The sequence below is a fragment of the Falco rusticolus genome, chromosome 12, assembly GCF_015220075.1.
Source record: "Falco rusticolus isolate bFalRus1 chromosome 12, bFalRus1.pri, whole genome shotgun sequence".
Lineage (NCBI taxonomy): Eukaryota > Metazoa > Chordata > Aves > Falconiformes > Falconidae > Falco > Falco rusticolus.
Genome location: NC_051198.1, coordinates 33484102 through 33505375, shown reverse-complemented (window position 1 = coordinate 33505375; position 21274 = coordinate 33484102). Strand labels below are relative to the sequence as shown.

The window sequence follows — 21274 nt, the reverse complement described above, 5'->3', positions numbered from 1 at the left end:
AGGCACACCACCTCCACCACCACATTTTCATTTTCAGTCGGAGTTTTATTGCCAGTACAGTGGGGTTCAAGCACCCCCAGTACACTCGGCCGCAGAGGCAGCAGCACCATGCGCCACTGCAGCACCTCGTGCTGCCCCAGGGAAAGGGGACAGCTGTGGCCATGAGCCCATGAGCGGAGACAGGCGCTGCTGGCTCGCCAGGGTCTCTTCTGCACCCCCAAAAGACCAAGGGGGTCTGCTCTGAACATCCACACAAACACTACACAATTCCACAGTTAGATTACAAACAGTGCAGCACATCCCCTCCAGTTCCTGCTGCCTCCGAGGTTGCTCCCATCCAGTGTACAGGGCACTGCTGGAGTGGTGCATTGCAGCTGCCCTGCCACGGCTCAGTGCAACCACAACATTCATTTATCCCAGTGAGATGCATCTGCAGGAAGCGGCACCCAAAACACCATGTACATGCAATTCATCCTGGGCCCTGCACCAACCTTGCCAAGACAAAAGCACCTGTGAGGTCCAATAAGCCATGCACAGGGTTTATTTTCATGGCTGCATCTTGTTCACCAACCTTAATCCTGACCAGCTCTACAACTATCAAACCCACCATCAGCCCTGTACCCAACTCCTGAGCCTGGCTCATCCAGATCCAGCAAATCCCATGTTGTCTTCCAGCATCCATCTTCCAACAGCCCCGGAAGCCACATGAGGCAGCAGGCTTTAACCCCGCCGGCCACAGAGGCTCTGACTCTCAGTCCGTATCAGATTCCAGAGTGCTCCTGTGCTTTTGTTTCAGCAACTGGAAAGCACGGCCCAGACTTCCACACTGCATTTCAAAGCTGCTGCCTGTCAGCATCTTTGCACACACACACACAAGTTCACCTTCAACCACAGAAGTAGTAAAATAAAAATCATCACTGAAAAATGCTGACAAACAGGAAAAAACACCTGAAATCAGGACGGCAAAGAGTTCCTTCTGGTGTGAACATTTCCTACAGCGACTTCAGCACAGTACAAGCACATAGTACAGGCATATTCCAAAATGGTGCATTTTTCTCATAAAGATCATAGTGTCCTACAGAGTCCTGGTTTTCCTTCAGCAACGATCAAGTTTTACATCAAGTTGACTGCAGATGCCGTCAAATCAAGGCTTATTCTTTAGACACTGCACTCTGCACTGTCAAAAAGAACTAGTGATGGAGGGAACTGGCAGGGGGTGGGAGGAAAGGGGCCTAGTTTATGATGACCAACCAAAGGTCTCTGGAAGCCAAAAGCAGGCCCTTCAGGAGATTCTCCAAGTTGGGCTTCCAAAAACTGAGATTCCCGAAAGTCGCCTCCAAGAAGCTTCAGTAGTGCAGCCTATTGAGTGAGTCGATGTAATGAAAAGTGGCTCCCAACGCCCAGCTCGTTTCAACATTGTCAATCTTCCGGGCAAGCTGCAGGAGGGGAGAAAGCCCAAACCCAAACAAAAAAGTTAAACCACAATTCTTTGGGAGAAGGAGAAGCATGCAAGTGCAGAAGGTTATCACCACCATGGGGACAGTGTCCCTTCACCCCCAGTCACAGAGCAAGTGCTGTAGCAAGAAGGCAAATCAAGGACCAAGCTACTCGTGTGGCAACTACCGCCTTGGCACCCTCCTGCACACTTTTCCCAGCAATCCACTCTGTGGATCACCTTAAAGACTTGGCTCTTCGGGAAGCCCAGCTCTTGCAGGAGGAAGGTGATGTACGTGAGATCCATGCAGAGAAACGGGCTGCTTCCAGGGCTGATTTCCATGGTCTTGCATACTAAGGAGAAAGACAACAGTGTCTGAATGCACACTGTGAGCTCAGGCCTAGCATCAGCCCCGCTTTGAAAAACCTCAACTGAATCCATAAAACACCCCCTGTTAGCTGAGTTGTGCAGTGATGGAACCTGTGATGATGCAGGTGAAATGACATGCGCACATCAGCAGAAGCACAAAAGCTTTGTCATATTGGAAGGAAGATCAAGGCTTTCTGTCTCTCCCCTAGGACAGCTCAGTTTCTTGTATCTCTCCAGGAAAGGATGAAAAGGGCCTCAAACTTTTCTTCTATCTACTTTAAGCCTTTAAACATCTGAGCGACCTCAGGTATGTTATGTTTCTTGAGCTTAAGCACTCAAGAGATGTTGACAAAACCAAAGGGAAAAAAACCCCAGACAGACAAAAGAAAAGACAAAACCAAAATAAACCCCACTTCCTTTCTCAGAACAAGTTACACAAATGGTAGTCCAGAGAGCAGAACTGCAACAATTGTTCAGTCATTCAGAAAGTTTACCAGAAGTGACTTACCATGTCAGTTTGATCAAAGTCTCAGTTTGTGGTATTAAGAAAAGAATGTTTACATTTGTAAATCTGCATAGGCAGTTCTCTCTACAGCTGATGAAGCGACAAGCTACAAACCGTTTTTGCCCCTTTTCAGATTAAGCATATGAACAAATCTTGAGACAAAAGGAAAAATTAAACCAGATTAGAACAGGTTATGCTAACAGGATGGGAATCCCCCACATCTATTTTGAAAGCATGATTTCAAGACAGCTGTTAACTGGGAAGTTTATTAGTAATTCTTGAGAGAGTTTTGAAATACAAGTATTATATGTCTTATGTGGGCTGCAAAAGCAAGAATTAATACAAAAATGGTTGAGATTTTCAGAAACAAGCATAAGTGCTGGTGAGATGCTACGGAAAGAGGAGCTCGATATTTACTTAAAACAAAAAAAAAATCAGGCTTCTTAGCATGTCACACATTTGCCACCTGAGTATGAATTTACACACAATTACTAGCATGTGTTTGTATTTTACTTACCGTATTTAGCTGCAATTTCAAAATCACTGACAGTTAAGCTTCCTCCCTTCTCTTTATCTAAAAGAAAAAAACCCGTGGTCTTTATTTTTTTGTATAAAGGCAATTGCAGATTCAAGTCATAAAAGTTGGAAATCAAACCCTGAGTCATTGAAATCAATGACAAAACTCACACTTGCTTTAAAGGTAAAAGAACCTTTGAGAGATTCTTAATGTAGATTTAAAAGCTTCGTTTTATGAAGAACTTTTAGCTTCGTTTCCTAAAGAAACATACTTTACAGACTCTCTCACCTTGTCCCCACATTTGTGCTGCCCTGCCCTGTGATATCTGAACACAGTTAACACCTTTGACCAGAACTGACAGGGCAGTGGTGCTCTGCAACATACTAAATCTGAAATTCTTTATAAAACAAAGTGGCTGAGGAGAGGGCTATGTTTGTCCACACTAGCTTGAGAAGCCATCATCTGCTTTCTACCACTGACCACCACAGCCTTCTACACACCAGCATACCACTGGAAGAGATGGGATGTATTCTGAATACATGTGGAATTATCTGAAAATGTTCATTGCATCTAAATACAATTGGTGAAGTGAAACACACAACCCAAGATCACTTCACTGCCCAATAACTTTTGTTTACCATTATGAGGACTTTTTTCTATTTTGGATTGTAGAGTTAATCAGACAACAATGATTTCTGAAATGCAGTTTGTTTAAAAATCATTACCAGAAGTTGCCCAAGAAATCTGTTTATCATTATGAGAGCTTTTTTTCTATTTTGGGCTTTAGAGTTCATCAGACAACAACAATTTCTGAAATGCAGACAGTTTGTTTAAAAACTGTTAGCAGAAGCTGCAGGTTCTATTCCACAGCCCCAGTCCCTTCTCCTATAGAAATTAAATAGTATTCAATATCCAGCTGAGACCAATGCTGCGCAGCAGTGTAACACCAGACCAAGTTCCATGACAGCTTAGCAAAGCATTGTGACATGTATAAGCATAACTATTTCTTCCATAACTTGTCATTTAAAATGAAATGAAGCCAGGAGCAACCGTACCTATAAGACCAACCTCTGCTGCACGGTCATAGTAGTAGGAGAAAGTGTAAAAATCCAAGTCTTTCACTTCCTCAGCTTTATGCACTTTTTTGTAGAGCATCTTTGCCACTTTATTAGAACAAGACTCATACAGAGGCTCACCTAAAAGGAGGCAAAGAAACCCGGCATATTATAGGCAGAGTTACGTATGCATGCAATTTGTTTAGGACCTGGCAGGGAGCAGGCTCTCTTTTGCACAAACTTCATAAGGTCTTCACAGAGAACTGAAATGTGCATTTTCTTCCAATGGCAACATCTACCATCCTCAGGCTGGGGCTAAGTACACAATAGATCAGAGATGGACCACATCATTTGAGGCAAAAGGATTCTGAAAGCCCTGTTGAGCGATTGCTCAACTCCATCTGCATTGCTACTGGCAGCTTTACTGACTGGACAGACACACCACAACAGCATAAGAGGAAAGAGCTGCAGAACTGCTTTAACAGCGCATCAAGAGGAGCCAGACAGAAGAGTAAACAGAGAATCTAGTGCCTTTGCAAGAGGCTGACAGTATATTATTTACTCTGTACTAGCATGCTGGCCTAGATAGGAAGAGTGATAGATCACTATACCTGCCTTCTGTCCTTTAATTTTGTACACTATCTCAGCATGTTGCCATTCAGATTTGAAGCCAGGTGGCAAACAAGGGCTGATCAATTCCTCTCCTTCTCCTACTGTCAAAGTAAAACAAAGCTACATTAGGGAAAAACATAAGGAGTTAATTTCAGATCCCTCACCCCCAGCCCTTCTCCATATTGTCCCACAGCCTCAGCAAGGCACCTCCAAGCCCCAGTCACAGCTCGGATGTCCCACACACCACCACCCCCAAGGCTGGCAAGAATCCAGGTCTCCTGGGATCTAGCAGTGTCACCTCCTGCATTCATCTCAAGCGCACCCAGCCATGGTGACAGGGCTCCACATACCACTCGGGAACCTTGAGCCCAGTGTGAAGGGGGCAGACAACTCCTCCCCCCACAACAGGGCTACGTACCCCATGCTCAGAGCCAAGACTTGAGGAGTGCCCATAACTTACATGGTTTTCCCTCAACTCCTCCTAAAATGGCAAGCCTTGCCGACATCAGCCCAAGTCCCAGGTAACTGCAAAGGGATAACAAAGCACCTGTGAACAACAAACATCCTTCCTCTGATGCTGCACTGACAACTTCGCTGGGACATGCCAGTCTCCTCTACATGTTCCCAGTGAAATGGCTCGAGTCAGCAGCTAACACAGAGAAGGGGAACACTGTGACAACCCCCACTCATGTTACCCTTACCTAGAAGGATAATCTGTCTTTGAAAAAGCACAGGCAACAGCTGTCAGCGGTAGCCTGGCTCTTGAAGAACTGGGAATGCTGAAGTGACTCCTCTAATGTTTCTCCTACTCTCCTCAAAGGCAGCACAGCCTCTAGCATACAGAATTTACTCTTTCTGAGCCCAAATACACCCCACAGCATACGTAGGTGGGAAGAAGCTGCTTCCCTCTGCCCAAAACACTGGGAGTGGGGAAAGACAGTGAGAAGGAAGGAATGGAAAAGACAAAGTGCTATGAACAGACTGCAACTCCCACTCTCCATCCTTCTGCGCTGCTCGGTGGTGAGAAGGTAGAAGAGTTGGGAGTGAAGCTGAGCCTGGGAAGAAGGGAGAGATGCAGGGAAAGTGGCTTTGATTTTGTTCTTATTTCTCATTATCCTACTGTTTAATTGGCAATTGATTAAATTAACTTCTCTAAGTCAAGTCTGTTTTACCCATGTCAGTAACTGGTGACCTCCCTGTCCTTATCTTGACTCACGAGCTCTTTGTTGTATTTTCTTCCCCCTGACCTGTTGATGGAAGGGGAGCAATAGAGTGGCTTGGTGGGCACCTGGCACGCAGCCACCAAAGTTAATCCACCATAACGTGGCTCAGGTTTCTCTGCTTCTTCCCAGCACTCATTCGCCAGGACCTCACTCCAGCGAAACACCTAGCTCTCACTGGCTTCATAGAAAGCTTCTACATGTACAATGGGCCCTCTTTCCCACAACTAACCTGTACGAATACAGCTTGTAGGTGGTGTTAAACATCCGAAATGAAGTTGTATGGCCAGCTGGTGATGTCTGGAGAGTTGCCTGGAGAGAGAAAAAGACGTCACTGCAAGGTTTCTGCCAGCAGCAGCAAACATCAACAACACGATCTTCCAAAACATTAGGAAAAATGTGAAACAACCCTTGCAAGGTTCAGAGAGAGATGATGAATTTGCGAGTATCTGGATTTGACTGCTGATACACAAGACAACCACAAGACATGGGGCTAAAATAGTGTCTTCACATGACAGACTCTAAACTGGTTACATTTCTATTTTTATCCAACCAAACTGGTGTATAAAAGAGTTATTCTAATTAAAAAGGAATCCTTATTCCAGCTCTTAACTGCTTTTGTCAAGAAGCTACAGCAACTGCCTTGTCACATGATTCCCACTAGGGAAAACTGTGTGCAAAATAATATGAAAGCCAGGCACGCATTAACTTCCTACTCAAGTGAATTCAGCTGTGAACTTCTACAAGCCAGAGGAAAAGCACATCACTGTGCTTGCCAAAGAACAAAGGACCAGCCTGTGGCGTGAAAGGGTAATTATCTAAACCACTTTGCAGCCTCTTCCCCAAGTGCACCAGCACAGCTCTCGTGTTTGTGGGGAGCAAAGCTCGGGCAATTAAGCTATTCATGCTGCTCATATCTTAAAACCATCTCCAAGTACAGAATTTCCACATCCTGGACCCTTCACATCCCCTGTCATTCTGCTGTTAAAGAGCATGAAGTCTTGCTTAGCCCAGGCTGGGAGACTAGATACAGCATCCCCACCTGCTGCTTTTTGTGCAGCTTTACTATGAACAGGATCTCTGCTTGGGCCAGAGCCTTATGACCACATCCACAAGGCTTCCAGCTCACACACCACCTATAAAAATGCCACAACAGGAAGCTGAAATGACAAACATAATCATGTACTTTTTACTGCATAATAACAGTTGCTCCTTAGAAAACATTCATTTGCAACTGAGTGAACTCAGGAAAACCATAAACAAGGATTGAGAAGGCATCTGTGTTCTTAAAACCCAATATAGGCCAAACGTTGGACCTGAACTCATCAACAGCATTGTCTCTGAGTTCTTCATTATAAGCAGCACAGACTGAGAGTCAATGATTAAGATGCTCAGGCAAACGCTGCATTTCCCCCCAAGATTTTCACCACATGCACCACCAACCCATGCAGCTGGAGTAAGAGGACTCACAGAGCTGTGAGTGCCTCCATGATTGACTACAACAAGGCAGATGTGACCAGGTGAACTGGGTTTTTCTGTCAGAAGCATGGGCTCTTGTCACACTGACGTGTTTTCAACGGAAACAAATCTGAGCAGTTACAAATTTCTGCACCAGCATTTCCCAACAGTGTGCATGTTTGCATTACCTCGGTGCGTGGAAGGAAGGTGATCTGTGTTGATCCACCACCCAAATCAAGCATCCCTACACTTCTCTTCTGCGGATCATCTAGGCTACCTGAAATGTGTGACAGAAGAGAGAAAGCCACGGTGGGCACCGTGAGAAACTGGCTAGGAACAAAACCAGTGGTAAAGAAAGAGGACAATCTAGCTCCATTTGTCAGCTGCCAGCCAGCACTAAACTATACCATTATCTACTGGACGCTTATTTTGGCTTTATCAGGGTGACCTGAAAATCTTCAAGTGACAGTTTCTCTTATTTCTCTGGTGGCTGTTCATGCCCTAATTACAGCAGCTTTGTTTATTAGGATTCCTAAACATTTTTCAGGGGATGCAAGGAACCTTTTGCAAACTCTACTCTGGTAACCACTTTGTAACACAGAGGAATGTGGTTTTCTTGGCCGCCGTTCCCTGGTACCTTAGTGATATTTTGCAGATTCCTATGGCCAGTGGGGTGACAGACTGAAAAGAGCTGGCCTAAGATACTCTGCTCTCTTGGAATTCTTCCTGCTGCCAGCCCAGAACTCTCTTCTCATTTAAACACAGTTCTTCTTAGATCCTTCAAACACACTTTCCTGACAAAGACTACTGTGTACCAAGTACCTCAGTATACCTCATGATTGCTGATGTTTGAAGTTCTCTAACCCTTCTGGTATTTCCTGTGAGCATAAAAAGCTTTAGAGCACTTGCCATATTGCTACACACACACCGTGAGCTGACCAGAGCATGCAGACAGTATACTGCTTTACTTATTGTCAGAGAGGGCTTCAGCTTCGTTTTTTCCTCACTCTTCAGCTACCCTTTTCTAACTCAGCAGCGTAAACATTTGTGGTATTTCTATGTTACAAATCTGTAAGGAAGTAGCATAGCACTTTCTTTCACTCTGTGCAGCTGCCAAGCATATCTAGAATACCCAGATTAAAAATTTAGCCAGAGCTAGCGGCAGACTCTAAAAAGGAATAAAATGCTCTGGTAGCCTACAGTGAATTGGAAGAAAGGCTACATTAAAGATCTAGGAAAAGTGATTAAACTCCGCACTCTGTCAAGTAAATGGCCGAAACCCTAATGACTTAAATAGGCCAGGCCAAAAACTTATTGCCAGATCTTTCTTTCTCCCACTCCACCCCAACGCACGAACAAATCCCATGCAGGGGCAAAAAAAAGCATGAATTTCACAGTGTTGGTCATATCTTTATGCACATGCTCATGTACACATACCTGTTAAAAAATTTATTGTGATCCAGGCTGAAATACCTAAAAAGGAAAAGATTCAGGAGACGTGCTGTTAGATCATACCATTTCATTTTATCTAACAACAGTAACAAATAAGGTGAGCCGTATTACAAGATCTTCCTGCTTTAAGCATTTTTAAGTTTTCGCATACAGTTTAACTGCACTGTCAACAAAATAATCAGCAAACCCAGACCTTGTCATCGAACAACAGAGAGAGACACCAGAGACCATATGCCAGCAGCTCCCTTGTCCCCCTTTCACAAATGGAGGACTTCTAATAAAAAGTCTCCAAAGGCTGTCTAGCTGGGACCTAAGCAAGAAGGACCTTCAAGAAAGCTGAACAGGACTGGCTCACTGAGCTCCCTGACCCACCTTGCCCCAAAGCTAGTGTTTCCACAACTGTCAGCAGCTGTCAAAACCCAAGATTAGACGGACCTTCTATACCAGAGCTTATGTGGTATTTGGAAGAGAAGCCCTGTATATGAAATGCCTGCAGAACTCTGTATTTTACAGGTCAAAAACTTAGGTGAGAAGTCACAAAGGTTTCAGTCCTTAGCTAAAAGACAAGGAAATGACTGACACTCACATTATTCATTTTCTAGGAAAATATCCACTGGTAGGCTTTTGTTTGATGTCAGACACTCGACTTTCCTTTTGAATACTTAGAATTTTCATCTTTTCAGTGTTCTAATTTTTCCTGTTTTCCTCTAAGTATTTTTGTGTGCCGTACTGTTTCACTCGTCTTCTTGATTTATAAACCTTTTCTCCCTAAATTAGATGAATTAGTGGGCCTTATTTTAACAAACCCAAATATTTATCCATGTGGTTAAAGCTCAAGGCATGCTAGGGAACATGGCCCAGTTCAACCCTTGGCTGACCCAAGGCTGTCACTACTATTAATGATTTTAAAACAACAACAACAAAAAAGAAGAATTACAATGTCTTTCTTCCATTAAGCAGTAAAAAAGAAACTCACGAACAGCTCCAAACAGCTCCAGCTTTCTTAAAGTTTGGTTTCTAAATGGATTTAAAGCATGTTTCAACATACAGTTACTTAGGATTTAGACGCTTCTTCTAATTATTTTAGATCAAGACTGATTCTGGGTTCTGTCTTCAGCATTTTTTGATAAGCATCAACTTACTTCAGCATGTACTTCCCTCTCTATAAAACGTTTTTTCAAACTGAATTCACAATCACACTTATTAGATCATTTATAATTAATATTATGACCAAATACTTCCAGAAAACTCTGACTAGCATTATCAAGAGCACAGTAGGCAAAACCAGTCCTCAACAAGCAGATATTCAGAAGCCTTTTCCAAAAGCGCTGACTGCACAGTGGCTTCCTGATGATCCCAGAGGAACTGCCTGGCACTCAGAGCCTTAAAAATCAGGACAGAGTTCAGGAGTACAAATTGGAAAACGTAGCACAAGATCTCTTTGGCAGGCACTGCCTGAGGCAGCACAAAAGCTGTGTCAAACCTGCTGCTTGTGGGTTCCCACTATGGTGAGTGGGGACTTGTCACAGTGCAGCAGGAATCTCCACGACTGCAGGAAGGCTCTCCGCAGGTTAGCTTACCTTCATCGGTTCCATTCATTATTGACACGCAGTTGTCCCGCACAAAGAAGGGGGAGGCCTGAAAAATCTCCTTCACCTGTAGTTCGCATAAAAGCTACACTCAGAGAAATTTTTTCAGTTGGGAAGCAAGATTTTTTAAAAACTCCGAATTCACACAACTGCTCCTCTTCTTGGGCCAGATCCTGACTGCCACTCACCACTTTGTTTGAAGTTCAAGAGCCCAACAAACATCAGCCTGCGCTCTGCTATAAAAGGTCAGCAATTCACACACCAGCTGTGCAGTTTGGTCCAGAGGCAGGGATGGATGTGTGGGTTTTCAAGCATGAAGACTGCTCAGAAATGCCTTTAACAAGGGATGGACATGGACAGGGAAGGGAACCCAGAACACTTTGCTGCAGCTGGCGAGCCATAGGGTATTATATATGCATGAGAGAAGCAGAAGATGGACACCCTGGCTTTCATGAATCCCCCAGGGAATGGCATTTTTAACAAGAGCATGTTGGCTGTTAATGGTCCTTTACACTACAGCCCAATGAGGTAGCAAAGCCCAAGGCTTCCAGAGTCCTCTAAAATAAAAACTGCAGCACTTCCAGCTAAAATGCAGTGTGGAAAAGAGCAGGCCTGCTTGCAGGCAGCAGAGAACAATACAGACATTGGTTTCAACCACGTCACATTTCTTCCTTCCAATTACTGCCTAGAAAGAGTACTTACTGCACACTTAATAAACTTTTCCCACAGCCATAAGGTCTAGAACATAGTATTTTGGGTTGTTTTTATAGTATTTAAAAATATTCAACATATTTAACATGCCCATAAATACAATTTACATTCTAACCAATCAATGTAACGGAGCAACCTTGCAGCATCAGGCTGATAACATGACCAGTCAAAGAGCAAAGAGCCTATAGCAGCATCCTGGTCAAAACCACCAACAAACATGCCCAGTAAGAACAAGCCTGTGGTGACTGTTAGGAGTATCTCATTACACTTGTTAATGTTATTCATCTCCAGGCTTATCTGGAGCTGTCATCATTCCTCTCTGCTTGTACTCACGCAAATTCTCCCATCAACCCCACCAGAGATCAAGGTGGCTCTGCAGTGCTTTCAGGGTTAAATGATAGAGCGGCTCATGTACATGAAGATGAAGGACATAAAGATACCTTACACAGAAGGGACCAAATTTTGCTGTAAATTTCTGGAAACAAACTGAAAGACAAGAAATACTACCTTATCCAGCAACTTCTGAGCTTTCTCTCCCGGCAGCAACCGTAGGCCAGCTGTGGCTTTCAGGACCAGAGGAGTAAACTTCCACAGCTCCATCGGAACTTCCCTCTTCGCCACCTCCAGGAGCTCCTTTATTCCCTGGCCACTCTGTGAGCACAGAAAGGACAAAAAAAAAAAGGCATCTTAGAAACTCTTTAGATTTGCCTTTCTTGGAAGGGTAAAAGGGTGATGAGAGGTAAGATTCACTGTAAATGTGGAACAGAGACAAATGAGTATCACAATGGCTCTGGAGAAGGTGGAGGACTCCCTATCTCCTACAGCATGAGACCTGGTGGATATAATGGGGATCAGCCAGCAACACGTCAAAACCAAACACAAAGAGTCACTTCGAAAAAGTGACAGAACTCTCTGCCACTGAATGTTTTGGCTACAAATGGTTCAAAAGCCAGTATAATGAATCCTTGGGGGGAAAAAGGACTTTGGAAGCAGTAAAACACTATGAGCTGGGTGTAAGTCTGGCTCAGGAAGTCCCTAAATCCCCATGAGCCAGAAGGTAAGGGAGACAGAAGTCACTTAGTACTCAGCCTGGGTTTTTATACTATTTTCCTGAGAATACAATTGCAGTCATTTTTGGAGGAGGCTCTGCTCCAATCCAACACAGCTTTTTTGTCATTTTCTTAAGCGCATTGACGTTCTTAAGGCAGAGATAGGAAAAACATCCACTGCGCTTAATTAACAACATCACCAAGCAGAATTAGATGTGTTCTGTTCCTTGCTCCTCTGCATGCTGACCAACTTTTACTGTAGTCTTGTATCATTTGGAGACACTTCCCTGAACTGACAGTTCAGCATACTATGCCACAGCAAGACATGGTTTGCAGGGCACATCAAAACCAGAAGGACCAGGGGCATGTACTTTTACAGTAACAGAAACAAAATTACCTTTTCGACATCATCAGCATATGCAGATAGACCTGGCTTCAGTGCTTTAAATGTCTCACGGGTTAATTTGGGAGTCTCTGTTCAAAAGCAGTATTCCGCATTAAGTAGTGGTACAAACAATTTTGCATACATAAAAAGAAAACACTTTTACATATTAACATAATTATGTGCTAATGGAATTCAACTGAATTCTCTGTCTAATGAACTACCAACAGCCACCCAACCTTTAACCATAGCCCGTACTATGGAACTAACTCCTGTGAAAACCATTTTTAAGTATCATAACTGTTTTCCAGGTGCTGGTGTCCACTATATACATATTTTTCATGCACATCAGACAATCATCAGATGGGTGCAAGCTCTGTTTGAGCCCTTACACCTGCCGTGTGCAGCTTTCCAAACAGCACCGGTAACACCCCACGTTTCAGTGTGCTCTGCTGTGGCTAAACTTGACTCCAGCAAAACACACCAAGTGGAAGCTTTACCACCATTTTCAATGGCAGCAGAGGGGGTCAGACTAAGTAATTTGGAAACCTGCAGTACAGACAATTCTGTGAACCTGCAGGCAAGAGAACGTGAGGTTGACAACACCCTCCTCCTCCTGTACCCAACTACACTCCATAGTTTCCTGCAATATATTCCCAAATTGTGTTTAAAGAGAAGCAGGCAAGGAAGAAGCAAAGATTTGGGAATACACTGAAAGAAGGAAATCAACTGACTGCGTTTTAACACCTTGATAGCTAAGCCTACACTACCTCATTCTGCAAACGTAAGGTGCTCCCCACAGGCTAATCACACCATACACCACACTGCTAATCCTTAAAAGCATCCTCAGATCACCTACTAATATGGGTTCTTTCATCTTGAAGTTTCACAAATAGGAGCGACAACATCTAAACAAATGAAGCTTACAACTCCAGAGGAAAACTGGAGCTTTTCTGTACACCTGTCTCACTTCTCAGCAATGTATCTGTTCAGGTGGAATACACAGCAACTTTAATCAAACAGTGAAGTTTTGCAATTTAAATCCAACACTGAAGCCAAGGATACGCTATACCAGACTGCAGCTGGGAAGCAGCTCACTGCCAGAAACTAGAGGCAGCCAGCAACCTCTTGGTGAAAATCTGAGGAAATAAGGCAGTTTGAATTTATAATCCTCTCTTCCACCAAACAGTGTGATGAAAAACTGTTTTTCTTCAGGGTACTGTTCTAAAGGTACAGCTGCTATTTAGTTCACATTCTGACATTACAACATTTTCTGCTTGTTGACTGCTTTCATAATTTCATCCAAACCCACATGCCTGAATCATAGTACGCTTCCGGATGGCTCTCTAGAAAGAGCTGAAGCATGTTGCTTCAAGCAAGCCCTAGAAAAGGATTGTCAATAATCTGCTCCATAAGTTATGGAAGAATTAATCTATCATGCAATGAGCAGGCCATACCTTTAGGCTGCTGTGTAAATTTAAAAATATGGATGCGAGTTCCTGTGCTTCCTGCATCAAACATAATTCCATAAAAGACTGAGAGATCTGTAGTCACTGCCTGATGGTTCAGTTTGTCTCCCTTGCTCTCAGCAACTCCTTCTGTGGCTCCCACCATTGATTTGGAATCCAAGTGCCATTTTATGTACGCAACATAAATAGCTATGCACGCCAAAATCCCAAAAGCAAAGAACCGCTTTGATATCTTCATGGCTTCCATTTGTCAGATGTTTTATTTCTTCCCTTTATCAATTGCTTTATTTCTTGTCCTTCATACACAACCGGTAGCTCCCACATCACTCCTACATCCAACAGGAAAGAAAAGATATGTATTATTTCCTAAACCTCATGAAAGGGTCTGAGTATGATGGTTATTTGATAAGGAGTAAACTTGACTTGAGCATTAGTTAAATACGTAACTGTTAGTTGGTAACTAACCCTGTGGTAAGGAAGTTGGGCATGACAGTCAAATTAAGCAGTAAGTCACTGCAACAAACAGCCTAGTAAAAAAACCTTACACACAGGGGGTGACAGGCTGCTGCTGGAAAGTAAAAGAATTTATGCCAGCAGTTCCTGCAGCATCTGGAGTAAGGCAGATATCAGCTACTGTCTTCAGTGCTCAAATCTATCTCTACTATGCCAGGAAAACCTGCAGTTAAATGCTTACACTTACCCCGGTAGGACAACATAGACTCCTGCATTCAAAAATCTGGGAATCATCTGTGAATCGCTTGCAAAACTGGACCTAGCAGCAAAATCCCTCTCTCCTGTGTTGCCTGTCCTAACCATCAAATGCCTTCATAGCTGCTGGATGCCTGCAAGAGTGTACACCACTTTCCCAATGGTTCAGAAGGAACATATCCATCATCCTTCAGCACGTCACAATCTACAGCTAATTTTAAGACATGAAGCTGCAGAAAACTTTTCCCCATTGCTACTGAGGCCTAAGAAGGAACAGAGTAAGAAGAGTTCAGAGAACCTAAATACAGTAACTGAGGTGGGAAGGGACCCATCCAACCTCCTGCCCAAAGCACAGGCAGCTATGGGGACCGGCATGTTGCTCAGGGCTACACGCAGCTGCATCCTGAAAACCTCCCAAGGATGAAGATCGTGCACCCTCTCTGGGCAACCTGAATCATTTGCAGTTGCTGCCGTTAGTTCCCACATGGTGAAGGAGGTCCCAGAAGACTGGACAATGGTGGTTTAGTCAGCATTTGAAAGGCAAGAGGGAAGAACCAGGAAATTAAGTGTGACACATGCACCCCCAGCTCCAATACCAGGGAAGAAACCACAGCAAAACACAAAGCAAGAAATCTACAAGCACTCACATAACATCATCCAATATGACTAAAAAACAGTATGCAAATTACATATTATCTTTCCTTTTTTGATAGTGCAATGAAGAACAGAAAGCCAACCAATTGATGAAGTTGACTTAAACAAGGTTTTGACATGTGTAACCTCATGCTATGGATTCAGGAGGTGTACAGAAGGCATGAGGGGGAGGAATCTAAATTCAAGGTGATTACAGCGTATCGCCAAGAAAGGGTAAGGCAAAATATTATAAAACCGGAGGCAAGCAAAACCACAGGCACGGATACACGAGAACAGACCAGCCCAGGGGAAAGGCACCGTCGGTCGCCATGGCGCAGCGGGGAAGCGGTGGCGCGGCGATGCGAAGCCAGCCCGGGCCCCGGCAGCACGCAGGCGGGCGGCGATGGCCGCTCCAGCGCCCGGTGCCGCAGGCCCGGCAGCACCGCGGGCAGCCAGCAGCGGTCACGGGCAGCAGCCCGGGCCCCACCAGCCGGAGCGGGCAGCGGCGGCACCGCGGGGGCGGGGAGGCTGGCGGGAGGCGGGGCACGGAGCGGCGCACACGCCGCTACCGCCTCCGCCCGAGAAAGGGTCGGGACGGCCCCCCCGCCCCCGCCGGCGCCGCCGAGAGCTGCCGCAAGGGAGGAGCTTCCCTCAGCGCGGCCCAGGGTGGCAGCGGCTCTCGGGCAGGTACCCGCCGCGGCAGCCGGGCCCTCACCCACGGGGGACCCCTCGCCCGCGCCCTCCGCGACTCCCGGCCGGTCCCGCTGCCCGCACTCACTCCACCGCCAGCCCCGCCACGGCCACGCCGCTGCCCCGCCCCGCGGGCTGCCGCCCCTCGCACTGCGCAGGCGCGGGGCGGGCGGGCGCGGCGGCCCCGCCCCCCCAGAGGTGGTGCGTTGTGGCCGCCCCGGGAGCGGGAGCGCCGCGGCCCGGTGCCTTCCGTGAGGCGCCGCCCCGGGTGCCACATGGCGGGTTGTTAAGCACACACACCCAGCGCAAGACCTGCAGAGCCTCTTGGTAGCGCCGACGTGAGGAGAATGTGCTTAAAAAAGGGCTAAATGCCGCAGAAACAGAGATGTGAGGAAAAGGTGTGAGAAACAGTCCCCCGGGTGAGGGTGGAGGCGCCGGGTCCCGCGGAAGGCAGCCGCAGGGCAGGCCGGGCCTGTGGGAGCGGAGGCCCACTAGCCCTGGGACAAGGCCGCCCAGAGGTGCCTGCAGCCCTGCTAGGCGCCCTCTGCTCCCCCTGGGAGATCCAGTCCTGGCAAGAGCTCTTCACCTGTGAGTCTGGTCCGGTTCTGAGTCAGAAAGCGCTGGTAGGTGTGAGCAAAGGACACCCTTGGGTAGCTACTTGGGCTTTTTCTCCATACTTGGTGTTCCTCTAGCAGTTTTTCTGCTTGAGTAATTTCCTTGATGGCTCTTCTTCCACCTACATAAATTTGTCTTTCACCAGCTAGAATTACTCCTGCAGCAGCTTGTTGCTCCACCCAGTCTGGAAGAATGAGGAGAGGCCCTTTGGGAGAGAGGATGTGTGAGCGAACAGCAGCAAACAAACATGAGGCGTGAAGATAAGAGATGGAGACTGCCTTGCTGTCACTCCTGCAGCTCCGCAGGCATTTGTGCCGACAGACCCCACTGTAGGAATGAGCGCAGAGTTTCTCAGGGTGTCACTTATTCCAGTGACCCTCTCATAGCAGTGTTTGAAAAGTGAATTAGTCATTTTTTCCCATTCCTGCGGATAGCAGGCATTTTTCAAGTACTGGTTACTGTTCAAATCAAACTCCCTGTTTTCCCCAGGTAAATGAAACTGATCTTTCCAACTATTTTTCTGTTTTAATGTTGTTCAATTATATTTAAAAGAAATCACACTGTTAATGGGAGAATACTGCAAAGGAAGATGAAGGCACAAAGACTTCAAATCTTTAAGATCTGTGGCTCCCTCATGACATGATTGCAACAGAATCTATATTTAGCATCTAGGTCTCCTAGTCCGTAAGCGAGACCCTGGCACTTAGTGTAGTTTCTCCACAGAAACCTGTCTGAGTCTGCAAGCAGCTTGGAAAAAAACAGCTGAGAGTGCTCTGGTAATTCTGTAGGTGTTAATCCCAAAATATCTGCTGTAGCACTCCTGTTGGTCACAGCATCTCAGGAGCTGTAAACCCATTGGCAAGAAGGTAGACAAGAGAACTTCAGCAAAGATGCAACCTGACTGCTGGGTAAATGCCCTTTATCTCTGGGACTCATAGGGAGATGACACTTGCAGCTGGACATGGGTGATTGGTCTTGGTGGTCTGCAGTGTGGCATCACCATATTCTGACCCAAAATATGAGATGCTGACATTAAAAATTGTCAGGTTTTCTGGTTATTGCTGTAGCAGCTGTAGCACAGCAATGCTTAGTGGCAGTGTGAAGGTTAATTAAATGCAAATAAGATGGTTTTCAGGTAGCTTTCGTCTGTCTGAGTGATCCCCTTTTGGTGAAACAACAAAAAATGGGGTAGTGAGTTTCAGGCCACGGAGCTACCCAGGCCTGGAGTTGTCCTTTAAAGTGAAAGACCAGGGAGCCCCATCTCAAACCCTGTGGTTGTCGCAGGGATTTTGGGCTGCTGTGAAAATTCCCACCAAGGAGAAAGTTTCCCAAAACCCAGAACAGGACTTCAGTCCCTCACACTTAAAAATACACTCTTGTCTGAGCTCGTTACAACGGGGAGCCTGCTACATGAACAGCTTATTTCTTCTTTCAGTTTTGCAAGAAAACAGGAATACTTCTGGAAGAGTTACTCAGGTTCAAGGACTACTTGCTATTTTTTCAAGACAGAAGATTTATGCGATATCCTAAGATGTTTTTAGGTTGTATTTAGGTGTTTTCCTTAGCAATATAATGTTTTTCAGTCCTAATGAAGGATGCTCCTGTCACCGATTGCTATAAGATGCAATTAAAGAGCCATCAAAACAAGGTGGTCTTCCCCCTTTTCCACTAGGCCCTCATGGAAAACAGGCGAGGCCAGCAGAGAGCAGTATGTTACCAGGAACACCATTTGCCCAGGGCCGGGGCAAAATAGTACAGTATTTATTTCTCATAGTTGAAATACCTTGCAGATGCAACATGTGAACATAGATACGTTCATAAACAGGGCTGCAGTTAGGATTAGAGATTCCTAAAAGTGAATGTAATGCTGGGTTGTTGTTTTTTTCCCTCCTGTGAAACGCATGATTTATGTGCATGGGGGACAGTTTTCAGACTGTTCTTGGAAACCCCCTTGCCTCATTTGGGGACCTGGGACCAAGTGTAGATAGTTTATGGGTTTGCATTTGTTCCTGAGACTTTCTCACACACAGTACTGTGGTCATTCCTAGGATTAACTCAGGCCATATAGTCTGAGGTTTGTAAAAAATTTCCAAATATTTCATCTACGTATTGTATATACTACCTATATGTGCACGTTTAGATTCATAGCTTGGTGTATTATATCATACCTAAGCTGAAATGCAGCTTATTGGGAACCAATTATTTGGGAAATGATCTCTCTCACTCCAGTCTTATAAGAACAACTGTGTTGGATTTCTGAATGAGAATTAATAAATAGTGGTCAAAGACAAATTGTACAAATGTGAGAAACTATGTAAGTAAAAGGTTATTTCACCAGTTCAGTCATGACTGCTGCAGACAGTAACAAGATTATATTGTAGATCTAAATACAAGGTCAGTATTTTTGGCACACTGTACCCATGAACAGCACATGATTGGTATGTTGTTTTGTGCAAGCTGGGTAGTAACATCTGCTAAATTACAGAAAATGCTCGATCTCCTCACACCTCAGAGAGGCACACAGGAGTTCAACCAGCTGACATGTGGACAGTGATGGAGTTTGGGCTGTCTTATGTGGACCCAGATGCACATGTGTGGCACATGAAAGCTGCATAGCTAATTACACTCCCTGTGCAGAGCGTGTTTCCCTCGGCACTGCTGCCCCTGCCCTGCTTGGGGACTGGCTCTTCCAAGCAGCAGCGCAGGTTCGGGAAATCCAAAGGGGTGAGGAGCCTGTTTCCAGCTTGTGGCTGGTGCTGCTGAAGCAGGTGTAGCAGCCCACAGGTGCTCAGGCACCAGCCTCCCAGCTGCTGTGGCTCTGCATCCCAGTTCCCAGCTGTCTCCTGGGTCCCAGATGCTCCCCAGCCACTTAACCAGTAATGCTTTTAATATTATTGCATGTTTAAGGTCCAAAAGAGTAGTACCCCAGGTAACTCCCTGAGGCATTTGGAGATTTTGGGGTTCCTCTGCTAACAGCAGTCCAGGAAGCCAGAAATCCTGTCCCACAGCAGGCTACGTTGGGATTGTCTGAAGAAGAAAAATATTTTGGAAATACTAAGGGAAGTTAACAGCAACTAAACCTACAGCTCAAATTCCCATCCAAGAGTCATTTTCTCCCTTCATCTCAAAGAACAAATTATAATGCTAACCTTTTACATAAATTTAGCAGAAAAGTGTGATGATCATTCAACAGTGAACGTTAAGCTTGTTTCCCTACAGATCTGAGTCTCACAACCCCTTTATCTGCCTGCCGCAAACCACACACCTGTAGTGTTTGCTGTGGTATTTTAACCCCACGTCTCCTCCGTACGCGTACCCCGAGCAGGACAGGCAGCTCTGCAGTTCTGTCACTTAACCTGAAACCCCGCATGGCACTTGCTGCCCTCTGATGCCCTCTACTGTGATTCTTCCTCATTCCTCCCCAAAATTTCTAGCAAGGCAGGACTTGCCACATACTGTGGCTTCTCTGGAGCTGCATCTGTCCCTGGTCAGAGGGCCACGGTCGAAAGTACTAGATAAATGCTGAGTTGCCGTTTCCTTTCCTACAGAGAAAACATATTTCTCTGTCTGCTCTGGATACCCACCAGTTCTTGTCAAACTCATAGAAATTAAACCTCTTTGAGAGTTTTATGTTTCTGGAAATTGTGGCTGAAACTGGTAACTGGTTCGATAGTTTTGGAGGGGCAGTGGGTGGGCAAAACAATCACATAAGCCTCCGATTCTGAGGAAGTCGGGATCAAAACTTGCCTTTGCCATATTCACATGTAGCCCTGCCGCTGCCTGCTTTGCTTTTTGAGCTCTGACTTTGCTTTTCTAATGATGCTCCAATGATTTCTGTGGTCTGAAGTAATATGCCTTTTTTTTCGAGCTAAAGGTATTGTGTGGCCGTTAAGTTCAGACTCTAAAGCACTCTAGAGTTGGGCCAACTGAATATATTTTGCCCTTGCTCTGCGATACAGTAGGGTATTATTGATGATCTTCGTGGCTTTGCATTGGATTTGTCTAGAATAAATGCTGGATGGGCTTCACTATGTTCTGTGATCGTATCACAGAGGGTGTCTCCCAGGGGATGTCACAGATGTTTTTGTTAGTGGTTGTGGCTGTAGTACCACAAAACAGAAAAAAAAGTGGGTCTCTGCTGTTCCTCACTGCTGTTCACAAGCCATGTGCAGAAATGAGCTGTTTTCAAAATGCTGCCTCAACATGGTCTTTTTGGTGCCCTACAGGCTCAAATTCTTCACAAATTTATCTTGACCTACATAATTGACCTATATTATGTGTCTAGTTGTTAAATAGGTTGCACTAATTAGAAATATGAATGGGGATGGCTTAGTGGTTGTTTATTTACATTGAGGTGTGTGCTTGTTGCCTGCAGTGACGTATGAGAGAATCATTTCCAGATTTTCCCCCTCTGCCCCCTCCACATTTGACCTGTGCCTTAGATTATTGCAATAAAACATGAATTGATTCTGCTTTCAGAGAAAAAAAAATTAAAATTGTTTTTATTGCTCTTTAGGCAAGGGGATGTCCTCTAGCACGTCTGTATGCAATGAAATTAAGCATGAGGGTGAAAATATAGCAAAATTTTCAAGCCCTTGACTTGCAGGGCAGCGAGTAGGGGCTGCATGTGCTTTGCACTTTGGTCACTCTATTGAGACACATTTCTAGGCTGGGAAACAGCATTACGACACCTGATGATATTTAAGCATTTTATAAGGAATAGGTATATTTCTCCTTGTACCTGTGCCTCAGTTGCAGACTGTAGGACCTGTTTGAAATCTGGGGTGACATTGAAATGTGGTGAG

The 21274-nt window shown here is 45.2% G+C and overlaps 1 protein-coding gene and 1 long non-coding RNA gene across 6 annotated transcripts; one reads left to right on the top strand and one right to left on the bottom strand.

Moving 5' to 3' along the window:
- Positions 1 to 24: 24 nt before the first annotated feature.
- ENTPD6 (ectonucleoside triphosphate diphosphohydrolase 6) lies at positions 25 to 15999 on the bottom strand. Of its 5 annotated transcripts, none has more exons than XM_037405603.1 (14): positions 15943 to 15998; positions 13812 to 14152; positions 12370 to 12446; positions 11431 to 11574; positions 10204 to 10279; positions 8609 to 8644; positions 7360 to 7448; positions 5946 to 6025; positions 4954 to 5018; positions 4493 to 4594; positions 3882 to 4022; positions 2827 to 2883; positions 1676 to 1788; positions 25 to 1436 (listed from the first exon to the last, which is right to left on the bottom strand). In XM_037405603.1, the coding sequence occupies exons 2-14, from the start codon at positions 14068 to 14070 to the stop codon at positions 1347 to 1349; spliced, it is 1329 nt and encodes a 442-aa protein (XP_037261500.1). In that variant the 5' UTR covers positions 14071 to 14152; positions 15943 to 15998; the 3' UTR covers positions 25 to 1346. The 5 variants fall into 5 exon arrangements, with proteins under 5 accessions (XP_037261500.1, XP_037261502.1, XP_037261501.1 ...); XM_037405605.1 differs by lacking the exon at positions 15943 to 15998 and adding an exon at positions 15880 to 15897; XM_037405604.1 differs by lacking the exon at positions 15943 to 15998 and adding an exon at positions 15464 to 15847.
- Positions 16000 to 16078: 79 nt separating this feature from the next.
- Positions 16079 to 16986, top strand: LOC119156136. The gene is made up of 2 exons (XR_005106981.1): positions 16079 to 16477; positions 16615 to 16986. It is a non-coding gene; the product is annotated as an uncharacterized LOC119156136 (long non-coding RNA).
- The last annotated feature ends 4288 nt before the right edge of the window (positions 16987 to 21274 follow it).